The following is a 21,110-nucleotide window of genomic DNA, read 5'->3' on the forward strand; positions in this document are numbered from 1 at the left end:
TTTTAAATAAATGAACAAAATTTAAATCGAATGAAAATAAAAAAATGCGCATTTATAGAATCCAGGGTTCAATCTGCGCATGTATTCAATTGTTCAATTTGTTTATTTATAATTCAAAATTTGAATCATATCCGCTACATTTACGATCATTTAAAAAATGAATTACAATAAGAAGTAGAATGGTATCTTAAATTTTATTTTTGAAAAAAAATACAATCTTTAAAGAACAAGAGTTTCTTGAAGCTTCAACTGCTTCTTGCATTTAGCTTTAATTTGCGCAGCGATACGATCTAAATCACGACGTCCCTGGCTGGTGAGTTTGCGGCCACCAAGTGGAGTCTTTTCGATCAACTTAAGCTGCTCCAAGCTCTGGAGAGCTTTACGAGCGATACCACCAGCAGATCTGCAGAAGTGGCTGGGGTGGGTTCCGTTGCGTTTACGTCCACCGAAGATTTTTCTTACAGCACCGACTCCAACCGGGCTACGGAAGTAGATGTGACGAATCAGGGCTGCGCACCTGGTGTAATACCAATCAGGGTCATAGGGTGCCAACTCCTTGTGCTGACCGGTCTTGACGATGTCTACCCAGTCGGGTACGCGCAATTTACCGGTTCTAGAATTAAATAAAATTTATTATTGGTATTATTGATAGTAATTATATATTATTTATATTTATTTTTGCTCGTAGCAGATCAAAAGTTAGGTTATAGCATAAGAAAACTTACTTTTTGAGGAAAAAGGCAATTCCTCTGACAGATTTGTCTTGGGGAACATCTTTCAATGTTACAGACGGCATCTGTAATTATTTAAATTAAATATTAGTATTTATTAATAAAATATGAGATAAAAAGTATGACAATTTTAACACGAGTCACGTGTAAAATTAGGTACTGATACTTTTGAGTTTGATGTGTAAATAAATATCAGAAATTGAAGATTGAATATTTTAAAAAAATTAAAAATAATTATTGCAATTATTTAAATATTTAAAAATTAATTTTTTTGGTTATTAATTAAATATAATTGTTTAATAAATATGAACATGACAAACCTTGGCAACGATTCTAACCAAAAGAATCTAAAAGAGAATGTTTTTAGAAAAGTTATCACGAAGTTTAATTTTTATAGGGATTTAATTTTTATCACCAGGAGTTTCTGTCGATAATAAAAATTTCTTTTTTGAATTTTAAAAATTTTCCAGATTTTAAATTACAAATTTCTGATATTGTAGTTTGAGTAAAAAATAATTAAAAAATTAATAAACTATTGATAATAATTAATTATTTATCAAAATTTAAATTTGTGGTGATTGTTTGGGTGACAAGATTCCAACATGACAATAAAACTGGTGATAAAAAAAAGTTACTAGTGAAAATCACTGCAAATAAAAATAAAAAAAAAATTAGTGCGCGGAACACAATCAAATTGGTTATGTCACAAATGAATAGTTGTAGTATATAATTAATTGAGTGGTAGATTTAAAAAACGTAATTATAAGGAAAATAAATAAGTGACAATGTATACATTTGATGTACAGCACATCTTTGGAAAAATTTACACCCGTTGTACAGCAGTTTCTTTGCCAAAAATTAATTTATCGCGCTCTCAAAAGGTAAATATCAATGTGTCAGTAGGTTAAACTTGATATATATATATATATTTGTTGACATATTAATTAAATAAAAAAAATTGTAGAATAATTAACTGATGCTATAAAATTTTTCAGATATTAATAATATGCTTAACGGGTGGAACGTTACTGCTAGGAAGCCTGGCAAAATATTTGAAACGGCGGCGACGACCACCTTACCCTCATACACGCCGGCAGACTATTCGTCAACGATATATCAACACCAAAGGATCTAATTTCGGTGATTATTTATGTGTAATATGATACTTTATGCGCAATAAATATTAATCTACTATATTACAACGTTTAGATGCTGTTTCTCAAGTATCATGGGCTAAAAGAAGTGAAGTCAGTACGAGAAGTCATATAAGCGATCGAGCATCTCTTGTTTCTTCGATTCCTGGAGGTCCGGAAGGTGATGTTAAATTAACACCACAGCAATACGGTGTCCTTGGTGAGTTTATTATTTTTTTTTATATTTTATTCAATGTAGAAGTAGCATTTGGGGCCACTGCTCCATTTTTGGACATTTAATACTTTATTTTAATTAATAGAAAAGTATAAATTAAAATTTTAATTTTAATTTTAATAGAGGGATCAAAGTATCTCTGAAAACATTTTAAAAATTGTCATTGCGTTTTTTGAAAATTAATTTATTTTAAACCTCTTCTCTATCTATGAATAAAATCTACACAGAGAAAAAGCATTTCTTGTGGTAAGAAAAAATTATTTGGAGAGAACAAAACAAATTTCTTAGTGCATGAAATTTTTTTTTTTTCTGTAAAATGATATTAAAACTCATTACTAAAAGATAAATAATTAAAAATATTCTCTTATCAAATCAGTTGTGAAATATTAGATTATCCAGAATTTTCTTTTAAAAATTTCACAACACTGATAAATTTTTTTACATCCTACTTATTGATAATTGATGCCATAAAAAACAATTTAATGATTATCTACAAAAATTTAAAAAGTCGATTATTAAATTCAAATTCAAATTTACCCGGGGAAGTAGTAATCTTTTAGAGTAAGAGAGGATAGTAATTAAATAAATTTGGTAGCACAGAAAAGCTTTATTTTGTTTTTTTAAATAACATAATTATTAAATATGAATAAGTTTATCTTTTCGAAGCCCAAATAGTGTTCTGATCTAATTCAAGAACAAATTTAATAATTGATCTAAATCGCAATAAATTTATTGCTAATATAATTACAATTAATCAATCAATCAATAATTTAATTAATCAATTAAATAATGAATGCAAAAATACGTATACTAAGTACCAATTATTGCTTGCAATTGGGCTAAATGATATGGAAATTTTATTTAATATAAATTATAAATTAATATGTTTTAAAATATTTATATCATAATAATATATAATAAATAAAAATAGACAGCAATTAATTAATATTATTTTGTGCGAGGTAACTTCTAATATAATAATAATTTATCAAATATATATAAATATAAATCTATAAGAATTTAGTAACCAAAATACTAAAATTGAAGAAAAATATTTTTATCCATTAAATAATTAATAATAATTAATAACAAAAACATCAATAATTGTATTGAGTAATTAAATTACTAACTAAAGTAAAGCAACGAATAATAATAATAATAACTACAATAATTAGGAACGCTACAAAGTAATAAGCCCTTATTATCTGCACGATCCTTACTCGCTACTCATTTACTTAAAAATATTACAAACATCGTCATCATCATCCTAATCATCAATTGTATCCCGGTCTCAAAAATATATTAATGTAGCTGCATATATAAATTTATCTACGCATCTACTTCTCTCTTTACTTATGTCCATCATTTAATTATTAAATATCATTACGATTTAACCGTCTAGTCAATTATTTTCTCTGAATATACAATAATTTATATTTATAATCATACGCAGAAATAATTAAAATACTGCGGACAATATTTTAAAAGCCTTTTTCCCATACAAAAAAAATTCGTTCCAAAAAAATTCTGAAAATGTTCGACTTGTGGAACTTTTAAACTTGAGACAGACTAGAAATTCCAGTGAAACTTTTTTGAATATTTGTAGTTTTGATAGTAAAAAAAAAAAAGTTTATTTTGGACTTTGTATTAGCGAATTTAAAGTAAAAAAGAACGTTTTCAAAATGTATTTTTACATGTTACTCCCTTTAAAAAAAATTGATACTGAAATTAGCCGACGTCTAATAATTTTTTGAACTTTTTTTTAAAACGTTAAAATATTTAAAAAAATTGCACTAATAGTTTTTAAAATTTTCTACATGTGCATATTTTTATTTTTTGCAATTGATTTGTTGAAAAAAAAAAATCAAAAAATTATTAATTGTCTGTTAACTTCAGTCATTTTGAAAAACTTTCAAATGAGAAGTTTTTTAAATTTTTCGAAATGAAGATAAAATGGAGTAAAATACATATTGAAAAGTATGTTCTCAAACGTTCTCTTTTTTTCTGAAAATTTTCTCATATAAAGTCGTAGGTAAATTTTTTTTTACTATAAAAATTACAAAAGTTCAAAAAAAGTTCTCATGAAAGTTCAAATCTCTCTCAAGCTTAAAAGTTTTGCATGTCGATCTTTTTAAGAACGAATTTTTTTTACACGAATTATTATAATTATAATAGTTAATATAATCGCAATTACTTTTATTTATATTCTCAATAATGTTCTTTTTAAACATATTTAGACATTTAATATCCCTTATTAATTATTTATAATTAACATGAGGAATCAGCTACTGAGTTTTTTATTAATCACTGGACTGTGGACTTTTTTTTTCTCTTTAACGTTTGTGTGAGTTCCGTTAACAATATTTTAATAAGTATATAGAATATATATATATACTTTATATTCTTGGCTTATATTTGCTTGTACTCGAAGTTCAGTAAGACTAGTTTATAATATAATAATTATTAATAATAATCATAATAGTATTAGATACATATATATATATATTTTAAATATACATATATATAATTTTTTAATTTTGTTTCTTTATCTTAAAATGCTAGATTGTTATGAAGGCGTTGGTTATTTAAAACGTGCATTTTATTTCACGCACAAATGTTTTAAACTCACAAGCTTTCTCTTTTTTATTTTTTTTTTTTTTTTTTTTTTTTTTTTGTCAAAGGCAAGCATATAAATTGTGGTCAATAACGCGTTTAAGTCTCGGTGTTAATTCCAAAAGAAAAGAAATAAAAATAAAAAAACTAAAAACAATAAACATCATAACCGCGCCATTTAAATAATTATTCATTGTAACTTGGTAACTTTTTTTTTTCTCGAGTATTTAAAAGCGTTATCACACATAAATTGTGAGAATAACAATTAAATATTAATAATTTTACATTCCCTTGTTTTTCTTACTCATTTTTTTTTCTTCCAACGGAAATTTTTTTTTTTTCTACGACCTTAAATCTTATAATAACTAAATCAATTGTAATAGTTGTCTAATAACAAAAAATTCATATTTATATATAAATATAAATATAAATATATACACTTCACGTGATCCTGTACAAACTAACAAACATGGACGTTAGTAATAACGTAATACTTGACTTTAATACATTTGAAAATCCCGTAACAGCGACTGGTTCCTTGTTCTTCAGTGAAAGAGGTCCGCCGTCGTCATTCTGCATGCCCGGGTCGCTTTTCCTCGGGGGTATTATCAAATTTTCATCTTCTTCATCCTCCTTAATTGACATATCAGGAGTCGTTTCATCTGACGTAGCCCCGCTTTTGCTGTAACCAGTACTAGAACTGGTAAATGTGCTGCTCGATTTCAAGCTGGTGGTTGTCCCGGTGGTTCCACGTGTCGTAGGAGGGGCCAAGGTCGTAGGAACGATGCTAAAGTTACTTATAAAATATATGGGACTAAACTCTGGTGTTATATCACGCATTGTTTCTTCTCTACGCATTCCGCTGATATCTCGCGATCTCTGCTGTCCGTCTTCGTAATGTGAAATAAGTTCTCCAGTGTATGGAACTTCCATATCCATATAATTAGCCTTGAGTGTTACGTTAACTGCTGTTCCTGGTTCGAGATAAATCTCAACGCTGTAATAAATAATAAACATTATAATTTATGTCCCGATGACTCAGCATCATCTCTATTTATATCTTGTTATTATATATACAATATATTATTATTAATTAATGATAATTAATGTAGTAATTTAATATTGTGTATACTTGATGTACATACGTATATATATCAGTACGATTATATTTATCTTCCATTCCCCACGCAACGTCCATTAGCTTTGTACCATTGACAAGTGTGACCGAGGTATTTAGTGCTTTGATCATTGCGTGACCCTGTCCCCAGTAACTGAAATATTTGTACGAGTATCCGAACGCCTCTGCTAGCTTTGCTGGTTCATCCCGTGAATTGGTTATTGTTGCCTCGCCAAGTATCATTGGTTCATTTTTAATAACACGCTTACGACGATGACTCAGTTTAACGGACCTCAGATCGTAGTATAGAGGCTCTGTTTCAACGAGAACCTCGCCTTCACTTTTTGAACCCGTTTCTCCATTCTGTTGATAACATGAGAGAAAAAAAGTAAATAAATAAAGTTATGAACAATGAAACATAAATATTGCATTATGTTGAGCGATGAATCACGAGACCAAGAATGAATGAACATAAAAAAAAATATATATATAATGTATAATAACAAATTGGTAGTATAACTGACGGCTTTAACGTAGGTGATTGTCCCAAGTTTATCCTTAGGATCAAGCGTGCCAATGTAGTGGGTGTAACTTGGCGAGACACCATCATTCTTTCCGTCGTCTTCCTCATCACCAGCGGAAACCGGGTGTCGGGCTACAAACATCGTGTCCGCGGCAACAGCACCCGCTGGAATTTTACGAAACTTGTCCCAAGGGAGCCAACTGAGACGCGCTGAATTCTCGACATTCTCGAGTAACTCATATCGCTCATAAGAGTAAAAATTTCCTAATGACGTAACGGTGCAGCGATTTTGTCCTTCAATCTGGCTACCGGCTACCCATATCCCACCGTGGTAAACTCGGCATACATACAATGCTCGTTCTTTGGTCATGGAATCTTGACCATTTGTTTCAACTGTTAGCAAAAACAATTACTTGTTACTCGCTAGTTATTATAAATAATTAAAATTACTTAATTATCAAACAGTCGTTAAAATTATATAAATACCGTTTGGTACACGTTGAAAACCACCAATAACAATCTCTTTTGATGGGTCATAATGATTTACCGGAAGCCAATTAAGTGTACTGGATGTTACGTATTGCTGTAGTTTAGAATATATGTGGACACTGTTGTCACCGTTTGAAAACGTGACGACAGACAGCATTAATAAGAGCACGACGCTCCGATTACAAGTGCTTGGCATCGTCTGAAACAAACAAAAAAAAAAAACAACTCAATTATTTATTTATTTAATTATAAGATATTAAATTTTATTAAATTAATTTAAATATTAATTTCCAGTTTTAAATTTTCGAGCCGCAACGACCGCAAATGTTGCAACGATTGCGAATTAATTGTCAGCTTGATAAGCATAAGAAACATGACCTGGGTTTACGCAGCAAGTTTCAGCAACTCTAGACGAAGACAAATATCACGAGTCCGATTGCTCAGAAACTCAGTGTGGGTACAACCGAAAATATTTAAAAACCAACGGAAGCGGAAACGGAAGAAGATTTACTGATTTGAACGTAAACTATTCTCACAGTCACGGAACACGGTGCAGTGTAACGGTGCCCAGTTCCGCGGTACCTTTAACGGCCGGCCAGTCGCCGATGATAATAATAAATTAATTTAGTTATGGGTGGTACGAGTAGAGGAATAGTTATACTTAAGTTCGTTACTTAGAGTCCGAGGCGATGCTTGAGTTATAAACGTTGCGGTACGCTAGCAAACCTTGACCGAGTGTGAGCACACTTGGTATTGGTATCAGAAACCTCCAAGACTATACAATTGACGCAATCGTGTTTAATCGACCGATGACCCGTGACCACTCGGCGCCGTTCCACATCCTGGTTACGTACCTGCTCCAAAGCAAAAAGGATCTCGGTGGTGCTGTTAGCGCAGCATCATAGCGCCCGGCTCTTACCAGACAAAAACAAGTATGAGGAAAATAAATCCAAGCAGCGAGGCATCGCCGCGGGCAATAAATACGAGAAGAAAAGATAATAATCAATGTCTTTATTTTTTACTTATCTCTTTCTTTTTATAAGTAAATTTAATTCAATACAAGAAAATCGAGTGTAAAAAATACACGAGTAAATTCAAACTAACCAGAGATTATTGTTTATACTCGCGCATATTTTTATCTTCACGCTAATGCTCATGGCGGTTGTATCGCACCTGCATTAACATGAATTACCATTATAGTCTAATGGTACATAAAAAAATGGTTAGCATTGCAAAGTCTGGAGGGTAATCACCTCGACTGCATTGAATATTGACTGACAAAGTAACCAGAGTTTAAGCTGAGTCTAAAGCTGAAGCCAAAGCCAAATTGAAACAAATAAAAAATAAACGGAAATGAAACAAGTGCAATAAACGAACAAGTACGCGGATTGTGCCAAAGGAATATCGATTTGCTGGTCCTGTCATGCAGTTAACGTTGCCATGATAACAACATTCAAATGTACATGCATATATATGAATAACAAGTATATAGATCGTTGGTTCGGCGTATGACGTCTTGTTTTTCGACACTGAGTCAACTAGAATGACGACAACTGTTGCTATTCATTGATGATTGGTACAGAGGCCAGTTTCCTCTTCCATTTGTCTACCCAATCTCAATGTCTGCATGTCTACTCTCGTACATGTATGCATTAATATATATAAATATGTAGTCTGTATCTCTGACTCTCTGCTCGGACGTTTCAATCTGAGCCCCCATTGTTCCAATCAGCAATCAATTAACTTACGGGCTATTGCACCATCATCACAATTATAATTGGACAGATTATCTTTAACATTCAGATACACATTATCGTCCATCTATAACTGTAATGGCTCGTCTGTCTCTCTCACTCCCTCAATTTATATATATTGTGTATTATATATTGTATGTATTATCTCTCATTTGTTGGTAATCGTAAATTAATACTGGCAATTATAATAAACTTGTGAATAAGACAGTTATACTCCGTGAAAGGCGATTGTGTAATTTAAATTTAGTAAAAAAAAAAATTGTTTTGGAGACGTCAAGTATTAAAAATATCCATTGGCTCATAAACAAACCAAAGATAAATTAATAAATGATAATAATGATGCCTACAGCAAGAAATTAAATAAAAACTTTAATATATTTTGTTATGTTAATAAACTCAAAGATTAGTGACCAAAAAAAATTTCACAATTTTAAATGACGACGTTATTTTTCCTCGTTAATTAATTAAACGTCACTGCTCAACCGCTTGACATAATTAAGCCCGACATCAAAGCCCGCGTAGAAAAATTTTAATAAATAATTATGGTGGCAGCGGTGGTAATAATAATAATTAATTAATGCTGGTTTATTGCGTGATTTAGATGAGAATCGTCAGCAGGTTCCTGACGCTTGACCTATCTCTGTAATTGACATTGAGCTGTGATGAGTTAACGAGCACTTTTACGCGGGTCATACTGAATTACTTTATACGCATTTTATAATAAAGTCTAGTACAGGGGTCGATTCTGATGCATGCTCTATGTAGGCGTTACCTTACACTCTTGCACGAGCAGAGACTCCATTAGATGTATGACAATAATGATAATAATTACATTACAAGTGATCTATATATACTTGTATTCCTGTGGTAAAGTTTATCGAGTTTATAACACACGATGTATACTATACTAGGACATTTTAGTTTTAAAATTGTGTGTCAGACTCTCATTAGGCTCCATCGGTTCAATCAATTTATCCTCGGCCGTGTGTCCTACTCTACAAGCTTCTTCCCTCGTCATCTAATTTACTTCCGCTTAATTTTCAACTAATATATATAATATCAAAGTAAAGTGATGTGTTGCGGTCTATATATCTATATATGGAGTCTATATATGTCCCGGTAATGCAATTTAACTTCTAATGCAGTTCTAGTGCACGAGTAAAATAATGATAAAGTAATAGGATAATAAAAAATGAAGTAAAATAAAGGCGGGTCGATGGGAAAAAATAATAAAGATACGAAAGGCCGCGATGAATAGAACGTGACTTTAAGAATTCTTGATATCCGGTTAATCGAGCGGCATCCTTGCTATGTTTTACTATCGATCCTTCCGCAAACGTTGGTAGGTTGCTGAAGAGAGGGGCATGGAAGTCCCTAGGGGCTTAGAAACTCAACCTCAACTTCCCCTCGACGCACACTACGTCCCTTGTACCTCAAGGTCAGTCCCTGGCAATCAAAACCCCCAGAATTTAAACCTCCTGCTGTTTTCCCTCCAGCTTAGCCTTTAGCCTATGCTGGTTTTTCACTAAAAAAATAATCGCAGGTGCGCGCGCTCACCAGCACGTTGACGTAATTTGTTTAACGTGCTTTAAATTTTTTTTTGCTCATATTTTTGTTATTATTATGGCCTGCTTAGAAAAAAAATTCCGGCGTCAAGGAGATTGCGTAACACTTGTTTTCCTTCGTCCGTTTAGTTTGTCCTGCTCAAATTGCCGGGATAGGTATATATATATATATATATATATATATATATATATATATATATATATATGTAAATATACATGATATATAATTGGAATTTGAGATTCTGTGTCAGTCGTTCTACACGAATGAATATAAATACCGGAATTGTGAGATGTTATTGAATTAGGGTTTCAGTTATAGCGAAACCCTGAGAATGTATCATATACAATATTATTATTTTAATTTATACTCAATATAGATTATATTGATACTGATATATGTGTGTTATAAGTATACACCGAGTACTGGTTTTAATTTGTTTTCACAAGAATCAGTAACAGTGATTTAATTGAAAGCCTGTATTTACACTCGGCCTCATTCCTCATGAATAGTCCTGCTGAAAATAATTACGATTATAATAATGAGCAGAAAAAGTAAATTAATTAAATAAAATAAGTAAAGTGATGACGTTCGTCTTGAGTCACTTCTTCAAAGGCATTTATTAGCACCATAAATATTTTTTCTTTTCGCCTTTCTTTCCACCCTTAATTCCATTCAATTGACTTGACTTAGTCACTGGTCTCTGAAATTCCCCAACCATAACTTTGCTTACTCCTTCCTCATAAATTTACTACTATAGTTTCACATATATATACATCATATATATACTGAATATGTATAATAGTTTAAGTAACAAAGTAAGAATAAAGATCCCAGCGATTTATATTCTTCCATTCTCACTTTACTGCTCCTTATTATTTAACTATAATAAAAATTACAATAATTCCTTTAAAATTATTCCATGTCACGTACAATAAACATTCGTAAATTCACCTTTTACTTTTGTTTAATATTCTGTAAACCAGCATAAAAAATTCATACAACTTTTATCATATATATATATATATTTTTTTTTCAAGGTACTTACAACTTATTTTTATCCAAAATATTTCCACTTGCAATGAATACTTTTTATTGTTTGTTATTCAATTAAATAATTAATCAGCGAGCCACAAAGTTTCCGCATTAAAATCTCCAATTAAATCCACGACACACATGCACATTTGCCGGTAACAAGTTTGATAAAGCAGCCGTGCGCGGGCACTGAGTTTATTGTTTAATTGATAATAAAATAAAAATTTAAAAACGCAGAACAAGTAGTCGGTATTAAATGTGTGCGCGCGAATAAGCCGAACAAACGCGACTGACGCGAGAAGAGAGTTCTCGGTGTGTACTCCTGCCGGTTCTATTCGTCGGTGACCGTTATCTTTCCCTTTCTTCAGTTGGAACCAAGCTCAAATCCCTACTCTGCACTAGCTAGCATCCACTCTCCCTCTTCGTCTTTATCATTGTCATCTAGCCGACCGGTATCGTCTTTTCTCACTCAAAGCTCTCAATGATCCTCTGTAAGCTGTAACGTTGTTATATATTCATACATATATGTCTATATATACATAAATAATATGTAATAATACTCCGTACTGTTCTGCGTCTTCTCAATGACACAATCCAAGACGTAGACCAAGACCCGAGTGACGAAAGAGCTGGGCCTAAAACCCGGTCTCTGAGTCCTCTATTTACTTTTTTATTTTTTACAGCGGACAGCCATGAAAGAGAGAAAGTGTAAATACGTATTATATGCAAAACTAAAGAAATATATACAACACACAAGAGGAATGGACGTAAAACTGGTGTTTGTTGGATTGAACGCACCGATGCGCGCGTTTCGCTTGGCGCGAGCGCGCGAGGGGATGTTTTAAGAGGGGTCGAGTCTGCGCTCCTTCCCTTATATTACATTACTTATATATGTGTAATTTATTCTATATATATTTATATATATATATAGACAAATATATGTATGTGTCCATGTAGACTAGTCTATTCAATATCGACCCCTCCGTGCCCCATTCGATGACACATCCGCCAATGCGAATTTTTAAAGGAATTACGTCACATGCGTGTTATTGACGCCGGCTCCAAGTTAAGATTCAGAGTATGTTATACTTATCTTCAATTAATGCCGGTACTGATAGTACTTTAGATCTCTTGGTCTCAATCTGAAAAATGATTTATTTATTTTATAAATAAATTTGCGCTGCTATTTTTTTAGTTAATAATTTTTACGAACCCGAGTCTGACCAGATGGCTTGTAAAGGAATTTGTGTTAAGCCTTGGCTAAACTATTTAAACAACAATTGTATTGAGATGTATTGTGTTATGACTGAGGTTTTTATTTTTATTTATTTTCCACAGGATTGGAGGCACTGGAGAAGGCGCTTTATTGTTGGGAGGACGCTCTCACGGCATTCAGTTGCACCCTTGGAAATAATGCGCTTGCATTGCCTTCAAAAGCCGACGCGGCATTTACACACGATGTCCAGGAATTGCTTGATCTTGGCTATCAAATGCAGAGCACTGCTGAGCTGCTATTCATTGATCAGGTTCGAATTGCTTTGACGTCTTACATAAATAATCTAATAGAAAAATAAAATAAGGAAAATAGTAAATGGCGAAAATATTTTATAGACGTTTTAATATTTTATGATATTGTCCCCGTTATTTGATGAGTCGTAATAGCTTTTTGTCACTATAATTCCATTGGCACATTGTGTCAGGGACAAATCAATTCAATTGGGTTTGAATGTTTACATAAAATAAAACATGACACCATCCTTCTATTTCAATGTACTTGATATATATAGATATATATCTACGAATAAATGTATAAGTATGTATGTATTTGTTTAGCACTCGGTACTTTTCTGCAACGAAGATGAAGGAAGTGAAGCGAGTAACCGGCGCGCGTCAACGGCACGTTCATACGGTCGGGAAAAAGATAAAGCGGAAGCTGCATCATCTCCCGAGTCGTTTGCGTCTGCAAAAGATGGGGTAAATATGTTGAAAAACAAACTAATAAACAAGTTAATTTTTAATTTATTGGACCGTGGATTCAAACAGATGGAGTTTAATTGCATAATTGCGTTGTTTATTTTAGGTGGCAGACTTGAGAGAATTCGAAGAGTTTTTTGAATTTTTCCCACACTTGGAGCAACAAAAATTGTATCATGCCGCGCTGAAGGAGCACGAGGACAAAGGCATTCAGTGCAGGTAAATTTATCTTCTATGTAAGTGGGTCACATCTGAGTGTCCTTCAATCTCATCACTGATTTTCCATCCTTCATTACAATACACACTATATAATATGCATAAAATTTAACAATAATAATAATAATAATACTAAACAGGCGGCTTCATACAGAATTAGTCAAGTGCGGCTCTGATGTTGAGTACGTTGCTAAGGTTCACTGTTTACGTCAGGCCTACTCCAGACTCTTTACTTTGCCTGGAGCCGCGACCTGGATCGCAGACATTGGTCGCCAGGTCATCAGTGACTTGATTGTCTACGCTGATAGGGTTCGTATTGTTAAGGCTTTTTATTGCTGGCTATAATTCCTCCCGTCGACTAAAAATAAATAAATATTCACTGCAGGATCCTGAAGAATATCTCGTTCACTACGAGAACATGCTGGAGTTTTTGGGAGACTCGAGTAACCACAAAATAATGCAAGAAGAACTGAGCGCCCGTGGAGTTAAATGCATTAATTTCTATGACATAGTAATTGATTTTATTTTACTGGACTCTTTTGATGAAGTCGATAAGCCGCCGTCTTCAATAAAAGCAATATTACAAAACCGATGGATTTCTGCGAGTTTTAGAAAGACTGTAAGCGATATTTCGTGTACTCTGTACATTATTGATAAGTTTTTATTGGGTAATAAATTTATTTATGGGAAAAAATTATTTTTACAGGCAGTTGGTACAGCGGTGTGGTCAATACTGGCCAGTAAGCGACAGATGTTGAAGTACAATAAAGGATTCCTAACACATTTCTATTTTATATCTGAACAAGTGTCTCCGGTGCTGGTGTGGGGTTTCCTTGGGCCAGAAGGTTCACTCCGCTCGACATGTCAATACTTTCGAGATCAAGTCGTCGAGTTTCTCGTAGATATTTTTAATTTTTTTAAAGTACGTTATACAAATATCGACGAGCTCGCGGAAGATATATGGCGCGAGATGCGAATACGAGTGGAGAATATTAATCAAAGACTAGCACTTGAAGGTTGTTGATGATTTAATAATATTGTTATTATTATTACACATTTATAAATAGTGTAGCTATGAAAAATTCTACTAGTAGGATTTATAATTTAATGATATTAATAACTCGGTACTGCCATTTAGTATCATAAGATTTATAGCCCAATTAATTAATATTTAATTATGCAGCTGTAAATTTTTGAACAAACTTATATTTATTTCACTCGTCCGTCACTTTTTATCATGTACGACATTATTTTATAGTTGTAATTATTTGTTTAATAATAATTAAGCATTTACCTTCGGTATTACGCATACGCACTAGCATACAATTTAGAATTTTGTATATATTCATGTACAGTTTAGGAAACATTTTTTTGTTTTTATATAAATATAACACGAGGTGTACAAAATGAATACCTAGTTACTGTATTTTTTTTTTTATAAATAAATTATATTTTTTTTTTATACATTTAATTAATTAGCTTTGTTCTAAGGGTGTGCGAATCATGTTCGGATTGAATAATTCGAAAATTTTTGAATTATTTGTAACTTTTAAAATTACTCGATTCGAATTGAGAAATTTCTGATCAGCTTTCAAATATTCAATTTTTATTTAATGGAGAGATTAATTTTTAAAGTAACCAAAAATAATTTTTTCGTAGATTTGTGTCTGAGTTCTATTTACCTCTGACTAAAATTTGAATTATTAGAATTTTAAATCGTACAAAAATTTACGGATAATTCGAATTGTTTGATTCGATGATTCGTAAGTTCGAACTATTCGCAGACCCCTGCTTTATTTATAAATAATACATTTAAATAAATTATAAATAAATTGTCATTTATAACAACATAATTTTTTAATATTTTTTTTCAACTTTCCTTTGAAATAATTAACCTGGAAAGTAAAGTGAGTTGATTGACATTTTTTTGTGAATATGGAAATTTGTTTATAGAAAAAATTAATTGAAAAATGTAAATATGATTTGATGTGAGCGGCCCAGTGAAAAATTTCCAATGAAAGTAGAGCGCTCTCAACAATTATAATTTAGAATGGTGTAATATAAAAATTTAATGAGCTTAATAACTTCTATTTGTCAATAGTGAGCACAGCACTAATTAGTACGCAAAACAATGAACTTAATTAAATGAAAATTGCACTTGCGCTGTTTACCGCTTAAAATTTTCAATTGTTTGTTTTATAATTGTCCGTGATACAATTTAAATTTGAACCACTTCAAAGTTCAAATCTACTCGCTTTACTTTCTAGTGAATTAATCACTAAGAACATAATCTCTGTCATCATCTGATTCATCATCACTATCATCTCCTGGTTTAATATTTGTAATATTATTCTGTCGCTTGTATTCTTCAAAATCGTCCCACGCTAAAAATATAAATAAAATTACTAAATATTTAATTAGTTTAACACAAATAAACTTGACTATGTACTTTTGAAAAGCTTATGTAATTTACACTTCAGTTTTTAAATTTTAGTCTCCATAGTAAACAAATTTTGTTTTATCTAGTGTTCATAAAAGACTACTGAGGTAAGAGACTCAGTACCCGATCAAAGACCTAGTTCCCTACATGGATACTAGTTCTCTGATCGGGTACTAGGCCTTTTACCTTACAAATATGATAAAATAAATAAAAATATCTTACGTGGACGGTTTATCGTTCTAATCATCCATTCAGTTTCTTCAAATTTTTCTTTATCAATAGTTATCTGCGGGTTTCTGTATTTACTCAGTTCTAATCTCGGCCATTTGAGAACTGTAATAAATAATTAAAACAATTAATTAAATGAATAAATAAGAATTAATGAATACAATAAAAAATACAAACATTTAAAAGCCTTTGGTATTCTAATCTGAAATTCCCGTCCCAAATTAGTCACCGAAGTTTTTTCAGGTACCACAGCTCCAAAGAAATACAGACACAAGTAATAATTTTTGTCATTATGAATCGTACTGCAATAAATAATTAAATTCAATTATTTAAAATGATCAAACATTCTCTCGTACTCTAGTAAAAATATCAGACTATTATTTTATTTTCAAATAAAAAAATTCAATTTTTAAAATAAATTTTTCCCAGTTGACTTCAAATTTTCGTACTTTTAATTTGTTTGCAAAAATTAAAATTAAAAATCTAGATGTCTGTTGCAATTTAATATTTAAAATAAACCACTTGTTGATTTACCTGAATTTCATGTGTTCCAAATCAACATCTAGATAAAACTTTTCAATGTCAATTAACATTATTCTGAAGACAATGGAGCCGTCGTCTTGATACCACAAAATTTTGGGTGTCAATGCTCGATTTTTTAATGGCGCTGGATTCATTGTTAATTAATTTATATTTTAGAATTCAAATCCAGTAGCAATAACTTGAGCCGGGCACCGGTATGATGGCCGCCATTTGTAAATAACCAGAAAACGTGCGCGATAATTTTAAAGGTAAATTTCCAAGACAATTATCAGAGTCCTAGATCTGGGATCCGCGAATTGTGAATAGTACTTATTGTTTTATCTAGGCGTATGCATGATATGGTTAGTTTGTGAGTAATAATATTAAAATATAAAGATTAGAGTGTACAGTATCCAGTAAATAGTTAAATAATTTAAAATGTCTCGATTAGAAGATAATAAAAAAGATACAATGGGAACGGGTTTTCGTAAAATAGATATCGACGAATTTAATGAAAATAATTTTAAAGAAGAAGAGGCTGATGCTAGTTTGACAGGACCGACTGGTCCTGATGAAAATGAAATACTTAATTTACTTAGCCAATATCCTTTTTTATAACTAATTATTTATTTTTTTATTTTAATTGTAAGTTTTATATTTTTAAAAAAATTTTTCCTTAATTTATATTCAAAGGAAAACATGCTGAAGCTTTAATATCAGCTTTGAAAGCTGCACCATTAGAATCTAAAAATCAACAAGTTAAGGTAAATAATTAATAATGAATTTATTTATTTATTTATTAGTGATACTGAAAGTAAATCTGGAGAATTTTTTAATTTTTAAACAAATTACAAATTATCAGAATGAGTTCAAGTAGCGCATTTGGTTTTGTAACATCTATTAGATAAGGACACCAAAATGTTGATAAAAAATTTTAAAATTGATGTAAAAAAAATATCTGTCTAAAAGACTTGACACAAACGGCGGTAAAAATTCAATTACAAATAATTGTCACATCAGTCATCTAAAAGACGTCAATTTGAATTACTTTTTTAAGACGAAAAAGAACAAAAATTTTCTATGACGAGATTCACATCTCTATGTCTTATTTTTATAAAAACACGGCTTTGATATATTAAATTTGTCATCTTAAAGTTATTTCTATGCTACTGGGGATGAAAAAGAACCCAAGTTGCGCACTTGGCTGTAATATTTATAAGATTGCAGTTTTAAGTCCAATGAGGCATCAAAATGTTGACAAAATAATTTAAAATTAAAGTCATCAGAAAAATATCTGCTGTAAAGTCTTGACAAAAACGGCAGCAAAAATTAAATTACAAATAATTAAATCAGCCATCTAAAAGACGTCAATTGAGATGACTTTTGTAAGACGAAAAAATGAACGAATTTTCTATGACTCCTAGATCAACACAACTTACTCATATAAAGAAATTTTTTTTGACAGTAAAATTTGTCTTGTCTTTTTTAAGCCAAGTTTCAAAGTCGTCTCTGCTACTTGGGGAATTTAAATTTATGAACATTAAAATTAGAGTAGGGAGTGGATGATACTCTAAGAATGTAAAAATTTTCGGTGATCTACTTTCAGTATCATATTCATAAATTGTATAATTAATAAAATAATTTTTTTGTTTAAAGGATAATGCAAGAAACGTAACACAAAAAATATTATTAAGTATAAAATCAAATCAAATGGACGATATTATTGCTCAATTGGATAGAGAACTAATGGATGTTTTGATGAAATACATTTATCGTGGTTTTGAAATACCATCAAAAGACAGCAGTTCACATTTATTATTGTGGCATGAAAAAGTTTACAGTATCAGTGGTATTGGAAGTATTGTTCGAGTGTTTACTGACAGCAAAAGAGTTTAATAATATTTAAATAATAAAAATAAATAAATAAAGACAAATAAAATAGGATTGTTTATGGTTGTCATAATAAAAAAATTAATCTTTGATAGAATATTATGTAAAAAAATATCCTCATTATTTTTTGTTATCAACATTTTTACTCAACGTTCTTTTTTATTATTATTTTATATTAAATAATTAATTAATTAATTATAATTATTATTATTATTATTTTATACATATATTTTTTAAAATAACGATTACATAAGAAATAACACGATGATGCAGTAAGGAAAAGTACAAATTAATATTTTCTTTATTTTGTTACCCTGAACATTGTTATATATTTATATATATTAGTAGTCGGATTGACCATTTCTCCACGGTTTTGATCCGAAGATCACATATACTTTATTTTGGGCAATGATAATTATTATTCTTTATTTTTTTTATTTATTATTTATTATTACTAATTTCTGTAACAGCCCGGAAGATTTTTTTTATTATTCGCATTTATTTTTTACAGTAACCATTATCATATTTGTTTGTCGGATCAAAAATAACGCACTTATAAACACGGCTTTTGCTCTGAAAATTAAAAAAAAAATAAATCATTAATATTATTATTTTAATCTACACTTTAATATTTTTAAAGACAAAGATTATTAATTTGCACTACAAGACTTCTGTCAAATTGTAACTCCCCAATTTTTTTATTAATGAAAACTAACAAGAGCTCAGCTATAAATAGACAAATTGATAGTAAACTAAATTTGAATTAAAACACAATAGATAATTTAAAAATGTCCTAGTCCGAAAAAAATAAATGTTGATGTAAATAATAAACTATCAAGTTACTAAACAAACAATTAAATTTTATTACTTTATTTACTAGTATTTGTATTTATTTATAAGCAATAAATTATTTTGTTTACTCAAAGCACGATTGAAGATAAATATGATTTGTTATCAGTCATTAAAATGATAAAGAATTAATAAATTTATAATCTTGCCTGTGATCTTTATCCTTAAAAATATAAAATGATTTATTGTATTAATAAATAAATAAATAAATGAAACTTACTGTCCTTCCTTAAAATATTCTTTTAACGTATTACTAAAACGCTTACTGTATTTAACAAATTCTCTTTTACGTTGATCTAAAGCTTGTTTGCCAGCAATGCCAGGTATGAATGCCGTTACTTCGTTAACTGCATCTAATAATTTTTTGATTGCACTCGCTATTTCTCTAGAAATTAATCAATCAATCAATAAATAATAGGATGATAATTACAGATTAAAGGATAATTATGAATGATATTTACTTGATAGTTTCTAAAAATGTTTTCCGATCACATATTTCATCCGGGATCCTGCTTAATATTCTTTTTAAAGCCGACGATTTACGGTTTAATTCTTGGAATGCGTCTTCTGATCTTGAGGAACGATATTCTATGGCTAAAAACAAATATTTATTATTTTAAATTGGATATTGAGTGCATGAATCATCAGCAATCAATAATGACATTTAAATTTGCGATACCGAAATTAGCCGAGGTTTAAAAACTTTTGGATTGTTTTAAAAATGATAAATTAAAAAAAAAAAACAATATTTTCAAAAATTGCACTTATAGTTTTTTAAATTTTCTACATGTGCATTATTTTGCTTTATTTTTTTTTGTAGCAGACCTATTAAAAAAAAATTCCAAAAATTTTTAATTGTCTTCTAACTCCAGAATCATAAATTAGTCTAAAAATTTTTGAACTTTTTCAAAAACGATAAATTGAAAAAAAAAAAAAATATTTGGAAAAATTGCACTTGTAGTTTTTTAAATTTTCTACATGTGCGTATTTTTAGTTTATCTTTTTTTTAAAATTAAATTGTTGAAAATAAAATCCAAAAGTTGTGTGGTACTCCAGTCATTTAAATTTAAATGAATATTAATTAATAATAATAATTACCATCACAATCAGAGGCTACACTTTGTAAACGAAGAACACTAGCATTCATATCAAGACTTAATTCCGCTCTTCTAACAATTCCTAGTACCAAATCATAGGTAATACCTGGGTGATTATTCTCAGCTTTAGATAACGCTGATCTTAATGTTTGAGCTGCTGCAATATTTTGAGCTTCCAACTGAAATAAATATAAAACAAAATAAACATACAAGAGTCGAGATACTGAGTATTTAAATTCAAGTGACGTAGAGGAAGTCTTTGAAATGCCATTACCTTGGATAATATTGGTCGTAATATCACAGGGAGGACAAGTGATGTAACTGGTGTATCATCTCCCATTGTCATCCTTTATGTATTGTAAAAATTATTTATGTTAAACTCAATGTATTTAAATGATTGATGTATTGTATGTACAATCTATAGATTAAATAGATAACCGCTGATAAAAACCTTTTTTATTTGTGTGGCGGATTTGAATCGACTGTTTGGTGGTTTGAGAGCCACAACAAGACGTCGATAAAAGGCGATTTATCACTTCATTTCCTCTTATTAATGCTACCTCACTGCTTGACAGCTGTCACTAAATAGTTAATCTATAACAAAAGAAGGTTAGGCTTCGTGTAGTATTTTACTATACCTACGTACTTACATAGATATGTTATACATTCAAACATAAGTACTTATAAATATATGCTCATAT

The 21,110-nt window shown here is 30.5% G+C and overlaps 6 protein-coding genes across 7 annotated transcripts; 2 read left to right on the forward strand and 4 right to left on the reverse strand.

Moving 5' to 3' along the window:
- Nucleotides 1-175: 175 nt before the first annotated feature.
- On the reverse strand, nucleotides 176-1,112 carry LOC103571001 (40S ribosomal protein S19a). Its single transcript, XM_008548949.3, has 3 exons — nucleotides 1,052-1,112; nucleotides 726-796; nucleotides 176-613 (listed from the first exon to the last, which is right to left on the reverse strand). Exons 2-3 carry the CDS (start codon nucleotides 794-796, stop codon nucleotides 220-222), a joined length of 465 nt encoding a protein of 154 aa, XP_008547171.1. The 5' UTR covers nucleotides 1,052-1,112; the 3' UTR covers nucleotides 176-219.
- Nucleotides 1,113-1,316: 204 nt separating this feature from the next.
- On the forward strand, nucleotides 1,317-15,299 carry LOC103571004 (mitoguardin). The gene is made up of 9 exons (XM_008548951.3): nucleotides 1,317-1,612; nucleotides 1,727-1,871; nucleotides 1,941-2,084; nucleotides 12,532-12,719; nucleotides 13,027-13,167; nucleotides 13,274-13,386; nucleotides 13,524-13,692; nucleotides 13,769-14,002; nucleotides 14,090-15,299. The coding sequence occupies exons 1-9, from the start codon at nucleotides 1,517-1,519 to the stop codon at nucleotides 14,405-14,407; spliced, it is 1,548 nt and encodes a 515-aa protein (XP_008547173.1). The 5' UTR covers nucleotides 1,317-1,516; the 3' UTR covers nucleotides 14,408-15,299.
- On the reverse strand, nucleotides 4,733-11,940 carry LOC103571002 (protein unzipped). The gene is made up of 5 exons (XM_008548950.3): nucleotides 11,207-11,940; nucleotides 6,839-7,040; nucleotides 6,354-6,745; nucleotides 5,858-6,192; nucleotides 4,733-5,709 (listed from the first exon to the last, which is right to left on the reverse strand). Exons 2-5 carry the CDS (start codon nucleotides 7,035-7,037, stop codon nucleotides 5,154-5,156), a joined length of 1,482 nt encoding a protein of 493 aa, XP_008547172.1. The 5' UTR covers nucleotides 7,038-7,040; nucleotides 11,207-11,940; the 3' UTR covers nucleotides 4,733-5,153.
- On the reverse strand, nucleotides 15,031-16,824 carry LOC103571005 (uncharacterized). The gene is made up of 4 exons (XM_008548952.3): nucleotides 16,586-16,824; nucleotides 16,229-16,353; nucleotides 16,046-16,156; nucleotides 15,031-15,767 (listed from the first exon to the last, which is right to left on the reverse strand). The coding sequence occupies exons 1-4, from the start codon at nucleotides 16,726-16,728 to the stop codon at nucleotides 15,655-15,657; spliced, it is 492 nt and encodes a 163-aa protein (XP_008547174.1). The 5' UTR covers nucleotides 16,729-16,824; the 3' UTR covers nucleotides 15,031-15,654.
- A 74-nt stretch (nucleotides 16,825-16,898) lies between these two features.
- Nucleotides 16,899-18,560, forward strand: LOC103571006 (actin-related protein 2/3 complex subunit 5-A). Its single transcript, XM_053740857.1, has 3 exons — nucleotides 16,899-17,174; nucleotides 17,264-17,337; nucleotides 18,230-18,560. Exons 1-3 carry the CDS (start codon nucleotides 17,012-17,014, stop codon nucleotides 18,467-18,469), a joined length of 477 nt encoding a protein of 158 aa, XP_053596832.1. The 5' UTR covers nucleotides 16,899-17,011; the 3' UTR covers nucleotides 18,470-18,560.
- A 93-nt stretch (nucleotides 18,561-18,653) lies between these two features.
- On the reverse strand, nucleotides 18,654-21,077 carry LOC103571007 (programmed cell death protein 10). 2 transcript variants are annotated; one of them, XM_008548956.3, is made up of 6 exons: nucleotides 21,060-21,077; nucleotides 20,684-21,003; nucleotides 20,411-20,588; nucleotides 19,774-19,906; nucleotides 19,533-19,697; nucleotides 18,654-19,036 (listed from the first exon to the last, which is right to left on the reverse strand). In XM_008548956.3, the coding sequence occupies exons 2-6, from the start codon at nucleotides 20,753-20,755 to the stop codon at nucleotides 18,952-18,954; spliced, it is 633 nt and encodes a 210-aa protein (XP_008547178.2). In that variant the 5' UTR covers nucleotides 20,756-21,003; nucleotides 21,060-21,077; the 3' UTR covers nucleotides 18,654-18,951. The 2 variants fall into 2 exon arrangements, with proteins under 2 accessions (XP_008547178.2, XP_008547179.2); XM_008548957.2 differs by lacking the exon at nucleotides 21,060-21,077 and having other exon boundaries at nucleotides 20,684-20,756; nucleotides 20,861-21,038.
- Between the last annotated feature and the right edge of the window lie 33 nt (nucleotides 21,078-21,110).

Source organism: Microplitis demolitor, chromosome 7, assembly GCF_026212275.2.
Source record: "Microplitis demolitor isolate Queensland-Clemson2020A chromosome 7, iyMicDemo2.1a, whole genome shotgun sequence".
Classification (NCBI taxonomy): domain Eukaryota; kingdom Metazoa; phylum Arthropoda; class Insecta; order Hymenoptera; family Braconidae; genus Microplitis; species Microplitis demolitor.